The following is a 23,911-nucleotide window of genomic DNA, read 5'->3' on the forward strand; positions in this document are numbered from 1 at the left end:
TTAAATTGTTTAACTTGGGTCAAACGTTTTGGGTGGCCTTCTACGAGCTTCCCACGATAAGTTGGGTGAATTTTGGTCCTTCCTCATGACAGAGCTGGAGTAACTGAGTCAGGTTTGTAGGCCTCCTTGCTCGCACACGCTTTTTCAGGTCTGCCCACAAATGTTCAATAGGTTTGAGGTCAGGGCTTTGTGATGACCACTCCAATACCTTGACTTTGGTCCTTAAGCCATTTTACCACAACTTTGGAAGTATGCTTGGGGTCATTGTCCATTTGGAAGACCCATTTGCGACCAAACTTTAAGACTGATGTCTTGAGATGTTTTGGAGCAGTGGCTTCTTCCTTGCTGAGCGGCCTTTCAGGTTATGTCGATATGGGACTCATTTTACTGTGGATAGAGATACTTTTGTACCTGTTTCCTCCAGCATCTTCACAAGGTCCTTTGCTCTTGTTCTGGGATTGAATTGCACTTTTCGCACCAAAGTACATTCATTTCTAGGAGACAGAACGCGTCTCCTTCCTGAGCGGTATGACGGCTGCGTGGTCCCATGGTGTTTATACTTGCATACTATTGTTTGTACAGATGAACGTGGTGTCTTCAGGCGTTTCGAAATTGCTCCCAAGGATGAACCAGACTTGTGGAGGTCTACAATGTTTTTTTCTGAGGTCTTGGCTGATTTCTTTTGATTCTCCCATGATGTCAAGCAAAGAGGCACTCAGTTAGGCCTCTTGTATACGTATGTATATATATATATATATATGTGTATACGTATGTATATATATATATTACTCAAAAAAATAAAGGGAACACTTAAACAACACAATGTAACTTCAAGTCAATCACACTTCTGTGAAATCAAACTGTCCACTTAGGAAGCAACACTGATTGACAAATTTCACATGCTATTGTGCAAATGGAATAGACAACAGGTGGAAATTATAGGCAATTAGCAAGACTCCCCCAATAAAGGAGTGGTTCTGCAGGTGGTGACCACAGACCACTTCTCAGTTCCTATGCTTCCTGGCTGATGTTTTGGTCACTTTTGAATGCTGGCGGTGCTTTCACTCTAGTGGTAGCATGAGACTGAGTCTACAACCCACACAAGTGGCTCAGGTAGTGCAGCTCATCCAGGATGGCACATCAATGCGAGCTGTGGCAAGAAGGTTTGCTGTGTCTGTCAGCGTAGTGTCCAGAGCATGGAGGCGCTACCAGGAGACAGGCCAGTACATCAGGAGACGTGGAGGAGGCCGTAGGAGGGCAACAACCCAGCAGCAGGACCGCTACCTCCGCCTTTGTGCAAGGAGGAGCAGGAGGAGCACTGCCAGAGCCCTGCAAAATGACCTCCAGCAGTCCACAAATGTGCATGTGTCTACTCAAACGGTCAAAAACCTCCATGAGGGTGGTATGAGGGCCCGACGTCCACAGGTGGGGGTTGTGCTTACAGATTGTAGATTGTGTGAGCCTATCATACTGTTAGTAGTAGTATCTGACCCAATGTGACTGGTGCTGTTGTTGTAGGTGGTGGTGCAAGCCAACCCCCACGCGTCCTCAGCCTCCTGTACCAACATCACAGTGTCACCCCCATCACCTCCCATGCCCCTTCCCAGTTCACCAGCCTGCAGCCCGTAGCCGTGGGCCACCTGACGGCAAGTGACCACCGGCCCCTCACCCTAGACACTGTCACCTTTGACGCAGTCACTGGCTCCGCAATGCTACACAACCGGCTCACAGCCGAGACGGTGGAGCCAGGTGGTGACGGAACTGGGCCACAGTCGGTCGCCCACTTCATCAACCTGCCCACCTTCGTCAACCCAATCCAGGGCCAACTCCTGGAAGCCCCCACCTTGGCCTGGAGGCCCGTCACGCAGGCTGAGGGGTTCCAGGTCACCCCTGTGGTGGAGGGGGCTCCAGGTGATGCCCAGGACTCTGAGACCCAAACCCCAGTGCAGGCTATACAATCCCATGCAGCGCAGCAGCAGGCCAACACAACACAGCATATGTTCAGCTACTAGACTGGAGAGGGGAGGTGCTGGTCACCTCACAGTCCTGGTGAAGGTGAAGGATAGTGGATAGTCTACACACATGGTATGCCGATTCTTATTATGAAGGCCTATGTGGACTAGAGACCTTGAACACTGTCACCGAAATGCCTATGTTACATTCCCCCCAAAATACATCCCTGGAACAAGAGCACATTGATGGAGGATGATAGCATTTACTAGAACCAAGAGCCACTTTGTCTTACGTCAACATTAGTTATTCCTTTCTTTTATTGTAAAAAAACAAAACATAGAGGAAGATGTTTACAGTTAAAATTATTTTGCTGCATTGCTTCTTTGGTCAAAACTGCACAGGTTGACTTATCAACATAAACAAAAGTATGCTATTGAATCATTTGTGAATTTTAAACATGCATGTCTCACAATATTTACATACTATATATACAAAGGAATGTGGACACCACTTCAAATTGGTGGATTCAGCTATTTCAGTCACACCCTTTGCTGACAGGTGTATAAAATTGAGCACACCGCCATGCAATCTCCATAGACAAACATTGGCAGTAGAATGGCTTTACTAAAGAGCTCAGTGACGTGGCACCGTCATTGGATGCCACCAAATTTTGCCCTGCCAGAGCTTCACTGGTCAACTGTAAGTGCTGTTATTGTGAAGTGGAAACAGCTAGGAGTAACAACAGCTCAGCTGGGAAGTGGTAGGCCACACAAACTCCCAGAATGTAACCGTCGAGTGCTTATTAAGCGCAGAGCACGTAAAAATCGTCCTTCCTCGGTTGCAACACTCACTAATGAGTTCCAAACTGCCTCTGGAAGCTACTTCAGCACAATAACTGTTCTTCAGGAGCTTAATGAAATGGGTTTCTATGGCCGAGCAGCCGCACCACACCTAATATCACCATGCACAATACCAAGCATCGGCTGGAGTGGTGTATAGCTCGCCACAATTAGACTCTCAAGTAGTGGAAATTCGTTCTATGGAGTGGACAAATCTGGGTTTGGCAGAAGCCAGGAGAGGCTACCTGCTGTGCCAAGTGTAAAGTTTGGTGGAGGAGGAATAATGGTCTGGGGCTGTTTTTCATGGTTTGGGCTAGGCCCCTTAGTTCCAGGGAAGGGAAATCTTAACGCTACAGTATACAATGACATTCTAGACGATTCTGTGCTTCCAACATTGTGGCAACAGTTTAGGGAAGGCCCTTTCCTGTTTTAGCAGGACAATGCCCCTGTGCACAAAACGAGGTCCATACAGAAATGGTTTATCAAGATTGGTGTGGAAGAACTTGACTGGCCTACACAGAGCCCTGACCTCAACCCCATCAAACACCTTTGTGATGATTTGAAATGCAGACTGCGAGCCAGGCCTAATTGCCCAACATCAGTGCCTCACTAATGGTCTTGTGGCTGAATGGAAGCAAGTCCTGGCAGCAATGTTCCAACATCTAATGGAAAGCCTTCCCACAAGAGTGGAGGCTGTTATAGCAGCAAAGGGGGTCCAACTCCATATTAATGCCCATGATTTTGAAATGAGATGTTCGACGAGCACGTGTCCATATACTTTTGATCATATCGTATATTACAGAATTATTTCATTTTATTGAAATGAAAAAAAAGTGTATGACTTTTAGGAATTCTCTGATTCACTCATTGGGGGTTAAAAGAAGAATATGAAATGATTTTGGCACATGACTTTGAATGCCTTGCACAACAGGTTTAAAGAAGACAATTAGATGATAGTCTAAGTGTTCTTTATGAGTAGATCATGAGTGTCGAGCAGCCAAGACACAGAGCATTTAACCAGTAGAGATAATCAGATGTAAAAAATAAAACAAAAAATGTATCGGAAAGCATTGAAGCATCAGATTGTTTTTGAGAAATTGTCAAAGAAATACTGGAAGCCTTTTTATAACAGTTTTTCAATGAAATGTCTCAAAAAATAAATATGTGTTAAGCTCATTTCTGTTTCTGTCTAAACATCAATGTTTATTAGATGGAGAATAAATGTGAAAATTTAGTGCACTGCAAATGTACTTGTTTTCTAGACTATTTCTAGCCTGGGTTCTGATTTACCCAACTGGCAAACTCGGCTGGCTGGCTGGTATCATTGTAATCAGATTGATGTGTTAATCCCCTTACAGAATGGGGGTCATCTTCCCAAAGCATTGCCCAAGGCTCCAATAACTCCCTTCATCTCAGATGCATGTAATGTACATTCCAGTAAAAAGTTTGGACACCTACTCATTCAAGGGTGTTTCTTTTTTCTACATTGTAGAATAATAGTGAAGACATCAAAACTATTTAATAACACATATGGAATCATGTAGTAACCAAGAAAGTATTAAACAAATCAAAATATATTTTGTATTTGAGATTCTTCGAAGTAGCCACCCTTTGCCTTGATGACAGCTTTGCACACTCTTGGCATTTTCTCAACCAGCTCCATGAGGTAGTCACCTGGAATCAGTTGTGTAAAGTACTTCTTAAGTAGTTTTGGGGGGTTTCTGTACTTTACTATTTATATTTTTTTCCAACTTTTACTTCACTACATTCCTAAAGAAAATAATGTTCTTTTTACTCCATACATTTTCCAGGACACCCAAAAGTACTCATTACATTTTGACAGGAAAATGGTCCAATTCACACACCTATCAAGAGAACATCCCTGGTCATCCCCACTGCCTCTGATCTGGTGGACTCACTAAACACAAATGCTTTGTTTGTAAATTATGTCTGAGTGTTGAAGTGTACCCCTGGCTATCCATCAAAAAAAATAATGAATGGTGCTGTCTGGTTTGCTTAATATAAGGAATTTGAAATGGTTTATACTTTTACTTTTGATACTTAAGTACATTTAAAACCAAATACTTTTAGACTTTTACTCAAGTAGTATTTTACTGGGTGATTTTCACTTTTACATGAGTCATTTTCTATTAAGATATCTTTACTTTTACTCTAGTGTGACAATTGAGTACTTTTTCCACCACTGCAAGGCAGAAATGACAGTCCATCATTACTTTATGACATGAAGGTCAGTCAATCTGGAAAATGTTGATAACTTTTAAAGTTTCTTCAAGTGCAGTCGCAAAAACCATCAAGCTCTATGATGACTGGCTCCCATGAGGACCACCACAGGATAGGAAGACCCAGAGTTACCTCTGCTGCAGAGGATAAGTTCATTGGAGTTACCAGCCTCAGAAATTGCAGCCCAAATAAATGCTTCACAGAGTTCAAGTAACAGACACATCTCAACATCAACTGTTCAGAGGAGACTTCTTGGTCGAATTGGTGCAAAGAAACCACTACTAAAGGACACCAATAATAATAAGAAGAGACTTGCTCTGGCCAAGAAACACAAGCAATGGACATTAGACAGGTGGAAATCTGTCCTTTGGTCTGATGAGTGCAAATTTGAGATTTGTGGTTCCAAACGCTTTGTCTTTGTGAGACAGAGTAGGTGAACGGATGATCTCCGCATGTATGGTTCCCACGGAGGAATAGGAGGTGTGATGGTTTGGGGGTGCTTTGCTGGTGACACTGTCTGTGATTTATTTAGAATTCAAGGCATACTTAACCAGCCTGGCTACCACAGCATACTGCTGTGATACGCCATCCCATCTGGTTTGGGCTTAGTGGGACTATCATTTGTTTTTCAACAGGACAATGACCCAACACACCTCCAGGCTGTGTAAGGGCTATTTGACCAAGAAGGAGGGTAATGGAGTGCTGCATCAGATGACCTGGCATCCACAATCACCTGACCTCAACCCAATTGAGATGGTTTGGGATGAGTTGGACTGCAGATTGAAGGAAAAGCAGCCAACAAGTGCTCAGCATATGCGGGAACTCCTTCAAGACTGTTGGAAAAGCATTCCAGGTGAAGATAGTTGAGAGAATTCCAAGAGTGTGCAAAGCTGTCATCAAGGCAAAGGGTGGCTACTTTGAAGAATCTAAAAAATATTTTCATTTGTTTGTTTTGGTTACCACATGATTCCGTATGTGTTATTTCATTGTTTTGATGTATTCACTACTGTTCTACAATGTAGAAAATTTGCAAAAAATTAAGAAAAACACTTGAATGAGTTGGTGTGTCCAAACTTTAGACTGGTACTGTATGTTTATCAAAAGAACCAGTCAGTCTTTCCAACTGTTTTACACCTATAGCTTCCCACCAGCAGTCAGAACCTGGATCAACCAGAAGGGAGTGCTATCTTCACAAATGTGATTTGTCTGAGAGACCCCGAACAGAGTGCTTGACATCAGCATTAGATTATGCAAAGATATTCTGTCTAAGAAAGGTGTTTAAAGGATCATAGGGCTTCAGTCTGTATGGATCTAGCTATTGTCTCTTTCCACAGTCATGGAACAAGGTGTGTCAAAACCCACAATAAGGTGGGTTAACATGAGGTGTGGACTAGATGGACCATCATCTGAAACGACCCTCATTCTCAGGGTTCACACCTTCAAATGTTGTTAATGTTAATGTTCCTATGAGATATGTGAAGTGTTTGTTGTGTCTATTAGCCCCAGGCATTAAACAATTAGCTCTGTCTCAGTGGTGATGTGCATCACTGTGGTGTGAAGTAGGGTCCCTCATAAAAGACTATGATCCCATTATTATTTCCCACATACATCTGGTCACCCCTCTATGTTAATATAAATCAGGATAAGAAGTTGTTCTGTCGATCGAGGGGGGTCTGTGGAAACTCGGATTGAAAAGGGATACTATTGTAAGAAAAATCATAGATGTTTTGGGGATTTCCCCCAGAATAAAATAAAAGATTTTTAACCCATTCCCATGATAGATAATACTTTTTCATTCATGGAGGAGCTTCTATAAACGTGATACTTTTGAGAAACAATTCTTCTCTACTAAAATTGTTATTGTTCATCAAGTTTGCTGATATACAGTACCAGTCAACAGTTTGGACACACCTAATCATTCCAGGGTTTTTTTCTTAATTTGTTTTACTTTTTTCTACATTGTAGAATAATAGTGAAGACATCAAAACTATTAAATAACACATAAGGAATCGCGTAGTAAACAAAAAAGTGTTCAACAAATCAAAATGGATTTTAGATTCTTCAAAGTAGCCACCCTTTGCCTTGATGACCTCTTTGGACACACTTGGCATTCTCTCAACCAGTTTCATTAGGTAGTCACCTGGAATGCATTTAAATGAACAGGTGTGCCTTGTTAAAAGTTAATTTGTTGAATTTCTTTCCTTTAATGCATTTGAGCCAGTCAGTTGTGTTGTGACAAGGTAGGGGTGGTATACAGAGTATAGCCCTATTTGGTAAAAGACCAAGTCCATACTATGGCAAAAACAGCTCAAATAAGCAAAGGGAAATGGCAGTCCATCATTACTTAAAGACGTGAAGGTCAGTCAAAATGGAAAATTTGAAGAACTTTGAAAGTTTCTTCAAGTGCAGTCGCAAAAGCCATCAAGCGCTCTGATGAAACTGGCTCTCCTGAGGACCGCCACAGGATAGGAAGACCCAGAGTTACCTTTGCTGCAGAGGATACATTCGTTGGAGTTGCCAGCCTCAGAAATTGCAGCCCAAATAAATGCTTCACACAGTTCAAGTAACAGACACATCTCAATGTCAACTGTTCAGAGGAGACTGCGTGAAGCATGCCTTCATGGTTGAATTGGTGCGAAGAAACCACTACTAAAGGACACCAATAATAAAAAGTGACTTGCTTGGGCCAAGAAACACGAGCAATGGACCTTAGACCGGTGGAAATCTGTCCTTTGGTCTGATGAGGCAAATTTGTGATTTTTGGTTCCAACTGCCATGTATTTGTGAGACGCAGAGTAGGTGAACGGATGATCTCCGCATGTGTGGTTCCCACCGTGAAGCATGGAGAAGGAGGTGTGGGGGTGCTTTGGTGGTGACACTGTCAGTGATTTATTTAGAATTCAACCAGCCTGGCTATCACAGCATTCTGCAGCGATACGTCATCCAATTTGGTTTGGGCTTAGTGGAACTATATATATTTTTCAACAGGACAATAACCCAACACACCTCCAGGTTGTGTAAGGGCTATTTGACCAAGAAGAAGATTATTGGAGTACTGCATCAGATGACCTGGCCTCCACAATCACCCGACCTCAACCTATTTGAGATTGTTTGGGATGAGTTGGACCGCAGATTGAAGGAAAAGCAGCCAACAAGTGATCATCACATGTGGGAACTACTTCAAGACTGTTGGAAAGCATTCCAGGTGAAGCTGGTTGAGAGAATGCAAGAGTGTGCAAAGGTGACATCAAAGCAAAGGGTGGCTACATTGAAGAATATAAAATATAACAAAATCAAAATAAACTTGGTTATTACATGATTCCATATGTGTAATTTACTAGTTTTGATGTCTTCACTATTATTTTACAATATAGAAGATAGGAAAAATAAAGAAAAACCTTACAATGAGTAGTGGTGTCCAAATGTTTGACTGGTACTGTATATGACACCTGCTGAATCACTGGCATGTCTCACACAGTGTGGACAGGAAAGGAATCAGGCAGGTTTATGACAAGGCTTGTGGGTTTGGATACCTCATGAATAGGTTAGTATACTTCTCATATGAACCCACACATTCCAAATCAGAGACATATGGGTGATATCATGTAACACATTTTTTTAAAGGATATTTCCCATGTCTCCTCAGGATATTTACAGGGTCTTTACTAGTGTTATGGTTATCAGAGGGAGAAAGGTGTTGGGTGATATGCCAACATTCCACTGTTCCACTGTTCTGTTCTTTTTTCTGGGCAGAAATAGGAGAGTTGGGACTCGAGCTCTTTGACAAACTGGTTCAGTGTTGAATGCTCCCTGGAAAGGCTGGTGTTTGGTCTGTCTGGCCAGACCCAGGAAATGATGTCACATCTACTGGCCCTTCCCCTGCTTTCACCTGAAAAGAAGGAGGGGCCAGACTGAGTCAGACAAGAGGGTGGAAAAAAACAAGGAAGGAAGCTCTCAGTAGGCATGTGTGTGTATGTTTAGTTCTTCTGAATGTGTGTTAGAGGAAAAAATAAGGATTTGGGGATTTCAACACTATTAAAGCCTTTCTAAAGATGGATATGGATGTTCCGGATCCTTCCCATGGGAATATGGGGCTACTGAGAACCTTTGACTCCTCTGAGTTTGGGAGCTGGGAGAAGATAGGCTCGGGCGGATTTGGACAAGTATACAAAGTCCGGCATGTACAGTGGAAAACATGGCTGGCTATCAAGTGCCCTCCCTGCCTTCATGTAGATGACAAGTGAGTGGGACAGCTGTTATTCTGGGATTCATTGTGTGTGGGGGTATGAAGAATGTTGTTTCAAGTATTTAAGCCTAGACTCCATGATATCTGGTCGATATCATCTGTGGGCTTCAGAGTAAGAAGTTGTAGTTCTATGTGATTATGAGTTTGATCCTCCTATCTAAGGGTGTGAGGTACGCTGTGAACTGGGCAACATGCTTATTCAGCCTTATGTCACGGACTCATGGATGGTGGACATACAATGAGTGTACAAAATATTAAGAACACCTGCTCCTTCCATTACAGACTGACGAGGTGAAAGCTAGGATCCCTTATTGATGTCACTTGTTAAATCCACTTCAAATCAGTGAAGATGAAGGGGAGGAGACAGGTTAAAGAAGGATTTTTAAGTCTTGAAACAATAGACATGGATTGTGTATGTGTGCCATTCAGAGGGTAAATGGGAAAAAACAAAGTTTGAAGTGCCTTTAAACAGAGTATGGTGGTAGGTGCCAGGCACCGGTTTGTGTCAAGAATTGTGACGCTGCTGGGTTTTTCACGCTCAACAGTTTCACGTTTGTATCAAAAATGGTCCACCACACAAAGGACATCCAGCCAACTTGACAACTGTGGGAAGCATTGGAGTCAACATGGGCCAGCCTCACTGTGGAATGTTTTGACACCTTGTAGAGTCCATGTCCCAACGACTTGAGGCTGTTCTGAGGGCAAAAAAAAATCAATATTAGGAAGGTGTGGAGTCAACATGTGCCAGCATCCCTGGAGAATGCTTTCAACACCATGTAATCCATGCCCCAAACGAATTGAGACTGCTTTGAAGGCATGCCCTCTTGCGTGGGTGACCCATGACCTTTCACATGTATGCCAACAGCAGGAGGAAACACGAGAGGCCTAGCTCAGCTGCCCCCTTCAGAAGAACATCCTGTCCCCATCCTGTCACCCTACCCTCTTCTTAACGGATGTTTCCACTCCACCATCTTGGATGTAGTATACACCTGAGCCCCCCCTGGAGCCTCAAAGAGGACTATCAGCTATTCTTTTACTCTCATTATTAGTTTCCTACTTTCTACTTGATTTAAAAATTAACCGGAGTGGATGTGTTTAAAAAATCTGTACAATGTCCTTTCATTCCTTTGGCACAAAAGGTGTTGCTTATGAAATGGTGGCTTTACATTCATCAGCAGTGGAGAATGTTAGTGCATTTGTAAATTTTTGGTGTCATATCAAGTTAATGTTTCTAAAGGTGTAAGAGGTTGGGAAGACTGTTCAATGGGCTTATAATGTAGAACACTTTAACCATAATGACCATCTGTCATTTGAGAGCTTTTACAGCTTTGAAGACAATGATTGGATCAGGTTGCGGCAAAACTTAATTTCACTTGAGACTATATATCGACAGACCGAATGCTGAACTTTCTGCCATTGAGAACTTGTTGAAGGATTTGTTCACTGTCACAGGCACTTTTAAATGACATTTTAATCATTTAAGGTGATTACAGTGTTATTGGCATTACATTTGCACACAAAATCAGAACTTAAATGTCTCACAGAATGGAATAAATATAAATACAAATGTTGATGTGTGTCTACAGTACTCCTTGGGGGGAGTGTATACCCAAAAAAGCAGACTTGTAAATATTGACATTTTGGCGAAGTAAAGCAAATAAGAAGCGTTATGAATGTTACGTGAAATGGACAAGCTTTTTGGGGAGACTGAACGTACTGTATTAGCAAAAGTCTGAGTTTGTAAGTCTTAGGTCAAAACATGGATTGCTGTTTTGAAGGAAAGGCATGGCTGAACACATTACTAAAAAATAAAAAAAATTGAAATGTACATTATTACTTTTTTGTGTAAAAACAACTGTTATAGATATTAGTCTGAAATACACATTCAAATTAGATTTTTTGATAGATATCTATCATAAACACATGCCATTTGGAATGTTTTTAAAATGTCAGCAAAAGGCATAGAACCTTAAGATTGCATAATTACACGTAGCCTGAATAGTATACAAGCCATGCACCATACCCTAATATGTCATTTTTTTGTCATACACATACAGTTGAAGTCAGAAGTTTGCATACACTTAGGTTGGAGTCATTAAAACTCGTTTTTCAATCACTCCACAAATGTCTTGTAAACAAACTATAGTTTTGGCAAGTCAGTTAGGACATCTACTTTGTGCATGACACAAGTAATTTTTCCAACAATTGTTTACAGACAGATTATTTCACTTATAATTCACTGTATCACAATTCCAGTGGGTCAGAAGTTTACATACACTAAGTTGACTGTGCCTTCAAACAGCTTGGAAAATTCCAGAAAATGATGTCATGGCTTTAGAAGCTTCTGATAGGCTAATTGACATAATTTGAGTCAATTTGAGGTGTACCTGAGGCCTTGAAATACATCCAATCTTCAAACTCAGTGCCTCTTTGCTTGACATCATGGGAAAATCAAAAGAAATCAGCCAAGACCTCAGAATTTTTTTGTAGACCTCCACAAGTCTGGTTGATCCTTGGGAACAATTTCCAAACGCCTGAAGGTACCATACAAACAATAGTACGCAAGTATAAACACCATGGGACCACGCAGCCGTCATACCACTCAGGAAGGGGACATTCTGTCTCCTAGAAATTAATGTACTTTGGTGCGAAAAGTGCAATTCAATCCCAGAACAACAACAAAGGACCCTGTGAAAATGCTGGAGAAAACAGGTACAAAAGTATCTATATCCACAGTAAAACGAGTCCTATATTGACATAACCCGAAAGGCCGCTCAGCAAGGAAGAAGTCACTGCTCCAAAACCGCCATAAAAAAGCCAGACTACGGTTTGCAACTGCAAATTGGGACAAAGATCGTACTTTTTGGAGAATTGTCCTCTGGTCTGATAAAACTGTTTGGCCATAATGACCATCGTTATGTTTGGAGGAAAAAGGGGGAGGCTTACAAGCTGAAGAACACCATCCCACCCGTGAAGCACAGGGGTGGCAGCATCATGTTGTGGGGGTGCTTTGCTGCAGGAGGGACTGGTGCACTTCACAAAATAGATGGCATCATGAGGAACGAAAATGAAGTGGATGTATTGAAGCAACATGTCAGGATATTAAAGCTTGTTCAAAATTCTATCTTCCAAATGGACAATGACCCCAAGCATGCTCCCAAAGTTGTGGCAAAATGGCTTAAGGACAACAAAGTCAAGGTATTGACCTGTCGAAAATTTGTGGGCAGAACTGAAAAATTGTGTGTGAGCAAGGAGGCCTACAAACCTGACTCAGTTACACCAGCTCTGTCAGGAGGAATGGGCCAAAATTCACCCAACTTATTGTGGGAAGCTCGTGGAAAGCAACCCGAACCGTTTGACCCAAGTTAAACAATTTAAAGGCAATGCTACCAAATACTAATTGAGTGTATGTAAACTTCTGACCCACTGGGAATGTGATGAAAGAAATAAAAGCTGAAATAAATCATTCTCTCTACTATTATTCTGACATTTCACATTCTTAAAGTAAAGTGGTGATCCTGACTGACCTAAAACAGGGAATATTTACTTGGATTAAATGTCAGGAATTGTGAAAAACTGAGTTTAAATGTATTTGGCTAAGGTGTACATAAACCTCCGACTTCAACTGTTATTTTACTCAGAAATACAACTTTTTTTGTTAATTAAAATAACATCAAATCAATCAGAAATACAGTGTAGACATTGTTAATGTTGTGATTGACTATTGTAGCTGGAAATGGCAGATTTCTCATGGAATATCTACATAGGGGTACAGAGGCCCATTAACAGCAACCATCACTCCTGTGTTCCAATGGCATGTTGTGTTAGGTAATCCAAATTTATAATTTTAAAAGGCTAAAACCCTTTTTCAGTTATGTTAGCACAGCTGAAAAAGAAGCATAAAACTGTCCTTCTTTCGACTAATTGAGTAACTGGAGTATCAGCATTTGTAGGTTCGATTACAAGCTCAAAATGGCCAGAAACAAATAACTTTCTTCTGAAACTCGTCAGTCTGTTTTTGTTCTGAGAAATGAAGGCTATTCCATGTGAGAAATTACCAAGAAATTGAAGATCTTGTATAACGCTGTGTACAACTCCCTTCACAGAACAGCGCAAACTGGCTCTAACCAGAATAGAAAGAGGAGTGGGAGGCTGCAATGCACAACTGAGCAAGAGGACAAGTACATTACAGTGTCTAGTATGAGAACCAGACACCTCACAAGTCCTCAAATGTCAGCTTTATTAAATAGTACCTGCAAAACACCAGTCTCAACGTCAACAGTGAAGAGGCGACCCCGGGATGCTGGCCTTCTAGGCCAGAGTTCCTCTGTCCAGTGTTTGTCTTCTTAAGCACATCTTTTATTTTTATTGGCCAGTCTGAGATATTGCTTTTTCTTTGCAACTCTGCCTACAAGGCCAGCATCCCAGCAACCTCTTCACTGTTGACGTTGAGGCTGGTGTTTTGTGGGTACTATTTAATTACAAATTTGCTTTTTTTTTCAAAACAAGGACATTTCTAAGTGACCCCAAACTTTTGAATGGTGCTGGTTGAATTGCAATTACAAATATATATATTGCAGCAAAATGTCAAATAAAACAATATACATGTCCATATACTGCCAATCATTTTTCTGGACACTGGACGAAGTCAGTATATTTTTGGGGGCTTTCATTTCAAAAAGACACTCCAGGACAGTTGACAGATTGTTGATAAACACTTCTCATCTTTCTATCTAAAAAAAAACAGTACCGCCATGTATGAGAAATGCATTTCAGCATATATTTTCCAACATATCATTTTCAAGATATCAACAATTGTTTCAGTAAAAGTCTGAAGAATACATCCCAGAAAAAGCACACAAAATGTGTTGAATGCACAAGCTTCTGAAGCTATGGTATGATACATCCATTGGTGGAAAAAGTACCCAATTGTCATACTTGAGTTTAAGTAAAGATACCAAGAAAATGAAGTGAAAGTCACCCCATAAAATACCACTTGAGTAAAAGTCTAAAAGTATTTGGATTTATACTTAGGTATCAAAAGTAAATGTCATTGCAGAAATGTACTTAAGTATCAAAAGTAGAAGTGTAAATCATTTCAAATTGCTTATATTAAGCAAACCAGATGGCACAAGTTTCTTGTTTTTTAATTTATCGATAGCCAGGGGCACACTACAGGCATAATTTCCGAACGAAGCATTTGTGTTTAGTGAGTCCTCCAGATCAGAGGCAGTACGGATAACCAGGGATGTTCTCTTGATAAATGCGTGAATTAGACAATTTTTCTGTCCTACTAAGCATTCAAAATGTAATGAGTACTTTTGGGTGTCAGGAAAAATGTGTGGAGTAAAAAATTATTATTTTCTTTAGGATAGTAGCAAAGTAAAAGTTGTCAAAAATATAAATAGTAAAGTACAGATACCCCCCCAAAAACTAGATAAGTAGTACTTTAAAGTACTTTTTACTTAAGTACTTTACACCATTGGATAAATCAATATCCATCACATCCACAACCGTTATGGATGTTACAGATATCGTCATGCTGAAAAAGGATACTGACAAGGAAAAGAGAGAAACCAGTTAAAGACCATATAAAACCTTGGTTAAAGCTTTAAAGAGAACGTTTCAAGATGATCCGATGTAAGGCACATGTTTTACAAAAAACAAATGGGTGTTACAAGACAGTGAAGACACTTCAATTTTGTATGTATTGCTTCATTAACATCTCATCTTTTTAATTAACACTGGGGAGCAGCTGTTAGTGGAAAAACAAGCTTTGTGAGCCCCTTCTAAAAGCCATGAAATATGAGACTTGGCCATCTACTCTTCAATGGTAAAAATTCATGCTTTCACCTCCGTAAACTTGTCATATAATGCCTGAACACCAACATGTAGACCTAAAGGATCATTGTGAACGTGATTTCATTTGGAAATGACTAACTTTTTAATTGTGCATGCTCAGGTTAACTTGCACTGAATCACCCTTTAGCAGACACTCACAAACATGAATTTGTTGCCTCCTTTAAATTGTTTTATTATGTTACTTCCTATGACCATTTATTTCACTTCTACCCTACTGCTTTTGCAAAACATTTACAAAGGAAAATGTCAGATACACAGCAGAAGGAGGAAGTTCTTCAGCTTTACCAATGACAACCATCTCCAATCCGTGGTAGCTAGACTCATGGCACCCACTAAACCTGAACTAAAGATGCTATCTGCTCTGAACATCTGAAAAGTACATGAACTGTAATTTGCCTGCCATCACCCTGCATCCAAACACTCCTCTGACTCAAAGCCAGCTTTGTCTGACTGGGTCCCAACTCCCTTCTATGCAGACGATGTTTGGTGGAAACAATAAGAGAAGTTGCAGAACCGGTCTTGCTGGGCTCCTCTCCCTTATAAAAAGGGTCATTGTTTGGTTTTGAAAGGTTTCTGAGCTGAGGAGTTTTCTGGGTAATGCCAGGTGATTATGACTGTCAGCCCCCCCCCCCAAAATCTCCTAAATCCACACATTTGCACTGATTTTTAATTCTTGTCAGATTTATTTGATGAGAAAGCTTGCACTTTTATTGAACTTGAATGATTTCATAATTGACACCTCCAAACATAAAGAAATGGCTGCCTTAGAGACCGACTATACTTCATAATTTGATCTGCTTCTACTACTTTTTAAAGTGTTCTCATCAGCATGCTGTTTTGACATTAATGAATCCTTTGTAAACCCAAGTCATTGCTCATTTGTAGTGAAGACACTCCCGCACACACTCATTATTCATGAAGATAAACTGCTTAATCTGAGTTTGTTTTCAAAGGGACCTCTCCTTGAGATCTCTCTATTGAGGTCAGTAGTGATAGGCTACACTGCTCTGTTTGCATCTGCTAGCCTAGCCAGGCTAACACTGATAAAGGTAATACGAAATTGTGCAAAGGTTGAACAACGTGCACAGAGAACAAGAGGTTAGTTGTGTTCACAACTCCACACAGACCTCGATGCTTTGGCCTGGCTCTCTCTGAGGAATGTCATTAAGGCCTAGCATGTCAGAGAGACCAGTTAATGCATGGGGAAAATCATGCATCTCAGTTTGTTGTCTCCTTGAATTCTACTGTGTAACGAAGTTTGAATTTGGGCCAATGGTAAAAGGCATTCCAGATGGTGCTGTTTTAACAAGGCTTAGAATACCTGCCTTAGTAAGATAAGAGAACAGCATTTTATAAATTTGGTGTGAATCGAGGGATGTAGATGGATGGGCAGGTTTATAGGACAGCTAAACCTAAATTCCCTTTACTCTGTACAGTATGAGTTACAGTATGTAGTTCAATCTGAACAGACAGGTATACAAGGCCTTTCTGCACCACTTGGCGTAATGAAGGCTAAGTAAGTAGGTAAGTAAGTTAACAGACCGCTATGTCCTCTGTAGGGAGCGAGCAGAGCTGCTGGAAGAGGCTAAGAAGATGGAGGCAGCTAAGTTTCGCTACATCCTGCCAGTGTATGGGATCTGTGGGGACCCCCAGGGCCTGGTGATGGAGTACATGGAGACAGGCTCCCTGGAGACCCTGCTGGCTGCTGAGCCTCTGCCCTGGGAGCTGCGCTTCAGGATCATCCACGAGACGGCGGTGGGCATGAACTTCCTGCACTGCATGAGCCCACCCCTCCTGCACCTGGACCTAAAACCTGCCAACATCCTACTGGACGCACACTACCACGTCAAGGTGAGAGACGACTTACTTGGTTTGTTCATTGGAGTTCGCACAGGGCGCTGTGTGGGAAGAGCTTGCACATTTGAAACAATTGTTTCTGAAATACACATTGCATTGGTTCTAAATTGGGATTCTGCCTCCCTGGTGCGGCGGGCGAACTCAACCAAACACTCCTACAGTATTGCTACTGCTTCTGTTACTGTTACTACTGCTACAGGTTCAGAAGATTGGTGGTACACAGAAAATGGCCAAAAACAGTAGAACCAGCTCATCTGCTTCTACACTATGATTTGACTATTAGATGTTCAATGGTTTTTTAGAAAAAATATTTTATATTAATCACCATATTAAAATGACAGTTTAGGTCAAGTAACAGGATTTACCTTAAAATTTGTGACAGTTTTTATTTAAAAAAATGTTACCTTTAAAATGAATCACTAATCACATTGTTATTTTTTAATCTTCAGAAATGACTTTGTCAAAGCAACAAAGTAACTAGGGCTTTACAATGACGGTGAAAACTTGTTGGGTTTAAACGTCTGAATTTAGGCACTTCAGCAAGTCTTTACTGTATATTAAACATCTGATTTATTGAATTTTCCATGTGATCTATACTAAAGGGCACTTCATTTAATATAACAGGATTTTACATTTCAATATTGGTGCACAATTTCTACTTAAAATATCAGAGACACAAAAGGCACTTATTTCATGGAACAACCCAAATATGTCAAATCAATACACTGTCTAATGTTAGAAAAGTCAGATTTGACCTGATAGTGAGTATTTACTAAACCTTAGCCCAAATGATGTAGCATGACTCTTTAAAACAACAGCCCAAACGCAATATCTTCAAGTCCTTTTAATAGGATTTACTCAAGGATGAATTTCAGCTGACAGGTATGGAGGGAATCTATTATTCACTTGCATTTTGCTTTAAATGGCCGTCCTGTTGGACACACATGCTACGGGCAGAAAGGTGTCTCCCGCCCAGCCTTCATCCCACCTCATCTCCAACCTCCCCCTGCATGACTAATGGTTGGAGGTGGAGGAGAAATGGGTGGGAACCTTCCTTCAACCTGTCTGTTTTAATACCTCCATGTAAACACGTAGCCTGGGCCTGTCTTAACAGGCTGAGGTACTCTGCCAACACTGACTGAGTTTGTGTTCGGCTACTCGCCCACACATGTAACTCAGTCAAACAGGGTCTCAACTTCTGACACGAAGGGTAAGGAAAGCACCCACAGGCTAGGACAGGACATGGCTGGGAGGCACCCTCAGGCTAGGACAGGACATGGCTGGGAGGCTCCCTCAGGCTAGGACAGGACATGGCTGGGAGGCACCGTCAGGCTAGGACAGGACATGGCTGGGAGGCACCGTCAGGCTAGGACAGGACATGGCTGGGAGGCACCGTCAGGCTAGGACAGGACATGGCTGGGAGGCTCCGTCAGGCTAGGACAGGACATGGCTGGGAGGCACCCTCAGGCTAGGACAGGACATGGCTGGGAGGCACCCTCAGGCTAGGACAGGACATGGCTGGGAGGCTCCGTCAGGCTAGGACAGGACATGGCTGGGAGGCACCCTCAGGCTAGGACAGGACATGGCTGGGAGGCACCGTCAGGCTAGGACAGGACATGGCTGGGAGGCACCCTCAGGCTAGAACAGGACGTGACTGCCTCTGACCTCATCATGGCTCTGGATGCATAGAATACAATGAGGGCTCAGCCATCAGCTTGAGGGTACGGTAGCCATGACCATAAGAACAATGGGAAAGGCTGAGAGTTCCAGTGGGTTCTTGTCTTAATAAGATATGTTCTGTATATCCTCATCTCCCCCTTAGAAATCGGATGTTGGTCTTGTCCTAACAAGCTGTGTTCTGTTCTGTATCTCCCATCTCCCCCTTCAGATATCAGATTTTGGTCTGGCACGATGGAACGGCCTCTCCAGGGTTGATGAAATCAGCCGTGACGGGTTCTGTGGCACCATTGCCTACCTGCCGCCGGAGAGCATCATCGAGAAGGACAGGGTGTCAGAAACCAAGCATGACGTCTACAGGTGAGTGTCTTCACCTTCACTTCTCTCTGTCCTTGTCTGCCAGAGGGGTGGAACGTTGTCTGTTTAATGCTTAGTCATGATGTTTTGTTTTTTCACTTCTTCCCTCCATTGTTTGTTTTACAAAATTTGTTTTAATCAATATGAACCTGAATTGGATTTACACTGAGTTTACAAAACATTAAGAATACCTGCCCTTTCCATGACAGACTGACCAGGTGAAAGCTATGATCCCTTATTGATGTAAATCCACTTCAATCAATGTAGATGAAGGGGAGGAGACAGGTTGAAGAATGATTTTTAATCCTTGAGAACTGAGACATGGATTGTGTATGTGTACCTTTCAGAGGGTTAAGACAAAAGATTGAAGTGCCTTTGAACGGGGTATGGTAGTAGATGCCAGGCGCACCGGTTTTAGTGTGTCAAGAACTGCACCGCTGCTGGGTTTTTCACGCTCAATAGCTTCCCGTGTGTATCAAGAATGGTCCACCATCCAAAGGACATCCAGCCAACTTGATACAACCGGAGTCAACATGGGGTAGAATTCCTGTGGAACGCTATCAACACCTTGTAGAGTCCATTCCCTGATGAATTGAGGCACTTCTGAGGGCAAAAGGGGTGCAACTCAATATTACAAGGTGTTCCTAATGTTTTGTACACTGTGAGTCAGTCATTCAATCATGTATCACTTTTGACAGTGTGCCTTGATACTGAACTGTTGTTATTCTCTTCCTGTTACAGCTTTTCCATAGTCATCTGGGGAATTCTCACACAAAAGAAACCTTACCAAGGTGAGACATGTTGAGGAAATGTATAGATATTCTGTTCTCATGTAAAGACACCTTGTAGTTCTTCAGGGTTTGTCTTATAAAATGCACTCCTAGTATTTCTTAAACTCAATGTTCCGGGACTGCAATTGAGCCCCACAGGGGAGGTGTCATTATACCCATAAAACCTAGCGGTCAAACAGGGAAATGATTCCAATTGTTTTTCTCATGAGGGATTTTAGAAACACTTAAAATAAGGGCTGTGTTTCATGTATGCTTACTCCGGCATGACATTTTATAACCATGTAAATCTCTCTCGGAGATACCAAAGAAGCGTTTAAGTTTAAGTCCACTGTCTCTGTTTGCTTTGAATTATTGACTGACTGGTTGGTCCCAACGCCATGACAACAAAGATACCATTAACAGAAGAAAGCCTAAGAGATTTTTTCAGGCCTGGTGTGGGAAACAAACAAAACATCTATACACCTTCCTTATCTGAGCGCACATGAATGATAATAATGATAATAATTAACTGTACATACTAGCGTCAGTCTTACCCAGATTAGTTTATGTTGCTTCTCCATACCTTCAACAGCACACAATCAAGAAATAATTCATTGATATGATCAAGGATTTAATTTGTATTTAGAGTAATGTGACCTTAGTAGACCTTATGGACTGAGGTATCATATGAACAGTAGAGAATTGAATGAAGTGTATCAATTTGTCTTATGTCTTGTGTTGATTGGAAACATATGTCCTCTATTTCCTCCAGGGGAGAACAACATCCTGCAGATCATGGTGAAGGTGGTAAGAGGGGTGCGCCCTGACCTCAATGTTGTGCCCCGGAGTCGACCCCAGGCCTGCACGGGGTTCCTGTGCCTCATGCAACGCTGCTGGGCCCCCTCACCTGACACCAGACCAAGCTTCCAGGGTGAGTAGAGACCAAATGGGGCCTATGTCTCTAAAGGGTGGGTGTGTGTGTCTCAAAGCAGTAAGAACCCAATTAAGGGATGCTATTCTGTACACCGAACCAAACCTGACCTTTGTTGTTTTCTGTCTGCAGAAATCACATCAGAAACCGAGGAGCTGTGTTCTAAACCCCAAGAGGAGTCCAAGACCCAAACTCCTGAGCTCGAGAATAACCACTGCCATGGACTACCCACTGACAAGGTATAACCTCTACACTTCTATTCCCCTGCCTTCTTCCTCTGTTATTTCTATCCCCTTCTTCTCCCTGACATGCCAGGCTATATAGTATTCTGTCAGTCTTCTTTGTTGTTCTTCTGTAATGTAATTAGAAACCCCTCTGGTATGTCAGAATGTCTGAGTGCCTATTTTTGAGATTGCTTTCCTGTGTACTGGACCTGTTATTGTTTCCATAATACATACAGTCAATGTTTGATCCTGACAAACAGTTTCCTCATGAAATAAGAATGCTGTCCAGCAGCATTGTTTAACTTGGTTAACTCTGTTGCGACACATTCTGTGTTTGGTGCTCAATGTACGTGACAAACTGACCGACACCCGTTGACCAAATATGACAGAATTTACAGGTGTTATTGTGCAATGTGTGAAGATGATATATTGGTGATGATAAACAGTCGGAGAAAGGCATGAAGACTGAGTTTGAGAGAAACTATTGAAAGGCCCAGTGCAGTCAAAAATGTGATTTCTCTGTGTGTTTTATATATACTTCCACACTATGAGGTTGGAATAATGCTGTGAAATTGTGAAAATTATGATAATGCAGAAACCGGTCAGGCCCAAATCAGCCATGCTGCCAGAGAAAGACTACAGCCTATCAGAGCTGCTGAGCCAGGTGGACTCTGGGATATCTCGGAGCTTTGACCGTGTGACAGAAGACTGCTGTCCCAGCAAAGACAACACCAGCAAGAGACTGTCAGGGATCTCCTCTGTAGACTCTGCCTTCTCCTCTCAAGACTCCATCACCCTCTCCTTTGAGAAAGAGAATAGCTGTGGTAAGACTGGCTGATATGGTGATTGTAGTCAATACATTGTGGCATTGTCCATGGTTTTCTTTAACAGATGACAGGAATTCTTATTTATCAGGGTCATATATCCTACATATAAGTAATACAGTTCTGAATGACTTCTGGAGCATGTGGAGTGTCTCATTAACTTTCAGACAGGTTCTTTGTCGTTTTGGCCCTGAGTCTATACTGTATCTTCTATCTCCTTGTTGTTTAGACTCAGGGGAGGTGCAGAGGAGGAAGCTGAGCGACGCCATCCGTACCAAAGACATGTCCAAGCTGATGAAGATCCTGCAGCCTCAGGACGTGGACCTCTTATTGGAGGGCGGCTGCAGCCTGCTCCACCACGCTGTCACGCAGGCCAACGAGGAGGCCGTCAAGTTCCTGCTCCTCAACCACGCCAACACCAACCTGGCCAACGCTCGCGGTTCCACCCCACTTCACCTGGCTACCGAGATGCACCTGAAGGGCCTGGCCGAGCTACTGCTGGGCCGTCGGAGCACCAACGCCAACGCTCGGGACGAGGACCAATACACGGCCCTGCACTGTGCTGCTCAGAACGGGGACGAGGCCATCACCCGCCTGCTGCTGGACCGCGGCGCCTCCATCAATGAGACGGACGCCCAGGGCCGCACGCCTGCACACATCGCCTGTCAGCATGGCCAAGAGAACGTGGTCAGGGTGCTGCTGAGCCGAGGTGCAGACGTCCACGTGAAGGGCAGAGATGACTGGACGGCACTTCACCTGGCTGCCTGGCAGGGCCACCTAGGCATTGCCAAACTGCTGGTGAAGCAGGCTGGAGCGGACGTAGATGGGCAGACCACTGACGGGCGCACACCGCTGCACCTGGCCTCCCAAAGGGGGCAGTACAGGGTGGCAAGGATCCTGATAGAGTTGGGGGCAGATGTCCACGTGACCTCCATGGGATTCCACACCCCCCTGCACGTGGCGGCTGAGACAGGCCACACCAGCACCTCCCGCCTCCTGGTCAAGCACAATGCAGACATCCAGGCCCGGACTGACCAGGGTCTTACCGCCCTCCACCTCGCTGCCCAACGCGGCCACTTGCCCACAGTGAAGATGCTGATGGAGGAAGGGGCAGACCCCTACTGCACCAATCAGACCCTGCGTACCCCCTGCCACCTGGCGGCAGAAGGGGGCCACTGTGAGGTCTTCAAAGCGCTTCTGGTCCACTGCCCTGAGGCTATTAGTCTGTCAGACGAACAGGGCCTCACCCCTATGCACCTGGCTGTGAGGGGAGGCTATACAGATATCACCAGCATGCTTCTGGCCCAGGGGGTGGAACTATCACCGGAAGTACCACAGGACTCCATCTCCCAACATACACAAGAGTTACAACAGGACTCCATACCCCTGCCACAGGATGTACCACAGGACTCCTTCCCCCAGGACACCCTGCATCCAACAGCAGAGGACTGCCCAAAGCTCCTGGCTCGTAGGCCTAGCCAGTTGGCCTTGCAGCTCCAGAGGAAGGTTGTAATCTTGAAACTGACGGAGCGTGAGGGTAACGAATGTCCAGAGTCCTCCGCTGAGAGGAGGGAGTCAACCAGTGACTGGATTGTACAGAACTGTCCTTGAATTGAAAACAGTCAGGGATCTCTTCTATTCCCTTCCCCATTGATGTGATGGGAGAAGTGTCCAAGCTAAAGAGACCAGCTGTTTTTTGTACATAGTATTTTTGATTGATTGTGTGTTATTATTATGTCCGTCTTTGATTGATCATTCATTGCCAGATGTTATGATTATTTGGTGCTTTGGGCCTCTCAAAGCCCCTGTTATCTTACTTGGTATCTTGTCAGGGAAGGAATGCTTTAATGTAAATACACTGTATATAGAACCATGAGATCTTTTGGATCATCATTTACTTTTTTCCTTTCATGTTAAATATAGACTCCATGTCACGTTTTTCCCCTTAATTAATAGTGTAACGTTTCTACTTTGCATATGCACATTCGTACATTCATTGCCTTCTGTACAGTAAGAGAAGGTTGACATCTGTGGAATGCTCATTTGTATTTTCATTTCCCATCTACTTACTCTAGCTGGTATGTTCATCCTGTCCATAAGTTATATTCTCTAATAAAACAAGTGTCAGTA

At 42.8% G+C, this 23,911-nt stretch overlaps 1 protein-coding gene across 1 annotated transcript; it reads left to right on the plus strand.

The window, feature by feature from the left end:
* Positions 1 to 8,938: 8,938 nt before the first annotated feature.
* On the plus strand, positions 8,939 to 23,911 carry LOC109873496 (receptor-interacting serine/threonine-protein kinase 4). Its single transcript, XM_020465161.2, has 8 exons — positions 8,939 to 9,273; positions 16,701 to 16,992; positions 18,887 to 19,035; positions 19,774 to 19,823; positions 20,575 to 20,733; positions 20,866 to 20,972; positions 21,553 to 21,781; positions 22,011 to 23,911. The coding sequence occupies exons 1-8, from the start codon at positions 9,086 to 9,088 to the stop codon at positions 23,390 to 23,392; spliced, it is 2,556 nt and encodes an 851-aa protein (XP_020320750.1). The 5' UTR covers positions 8,939 to 9,085; the 3' UTR covers positions 23,393 to 23,911.

The sequence above is a fragment of the Oncorhynchus kisutch genome, linkage group LG28, assembly GCF_002021735.2.
Source record: "Oncorhynchus kisutch isolate 150728-3 linkage group LG28, Okis_V2, whole genome shotgun sequence".
Taxonomy (NCBI): domain Eukaryota; kingdom Metazoa; phylum Chordata; class Actinopteri; order Salmoniformes; family Salmonidae; genus Oncorhynchus; species Oncorhynchus kisutch.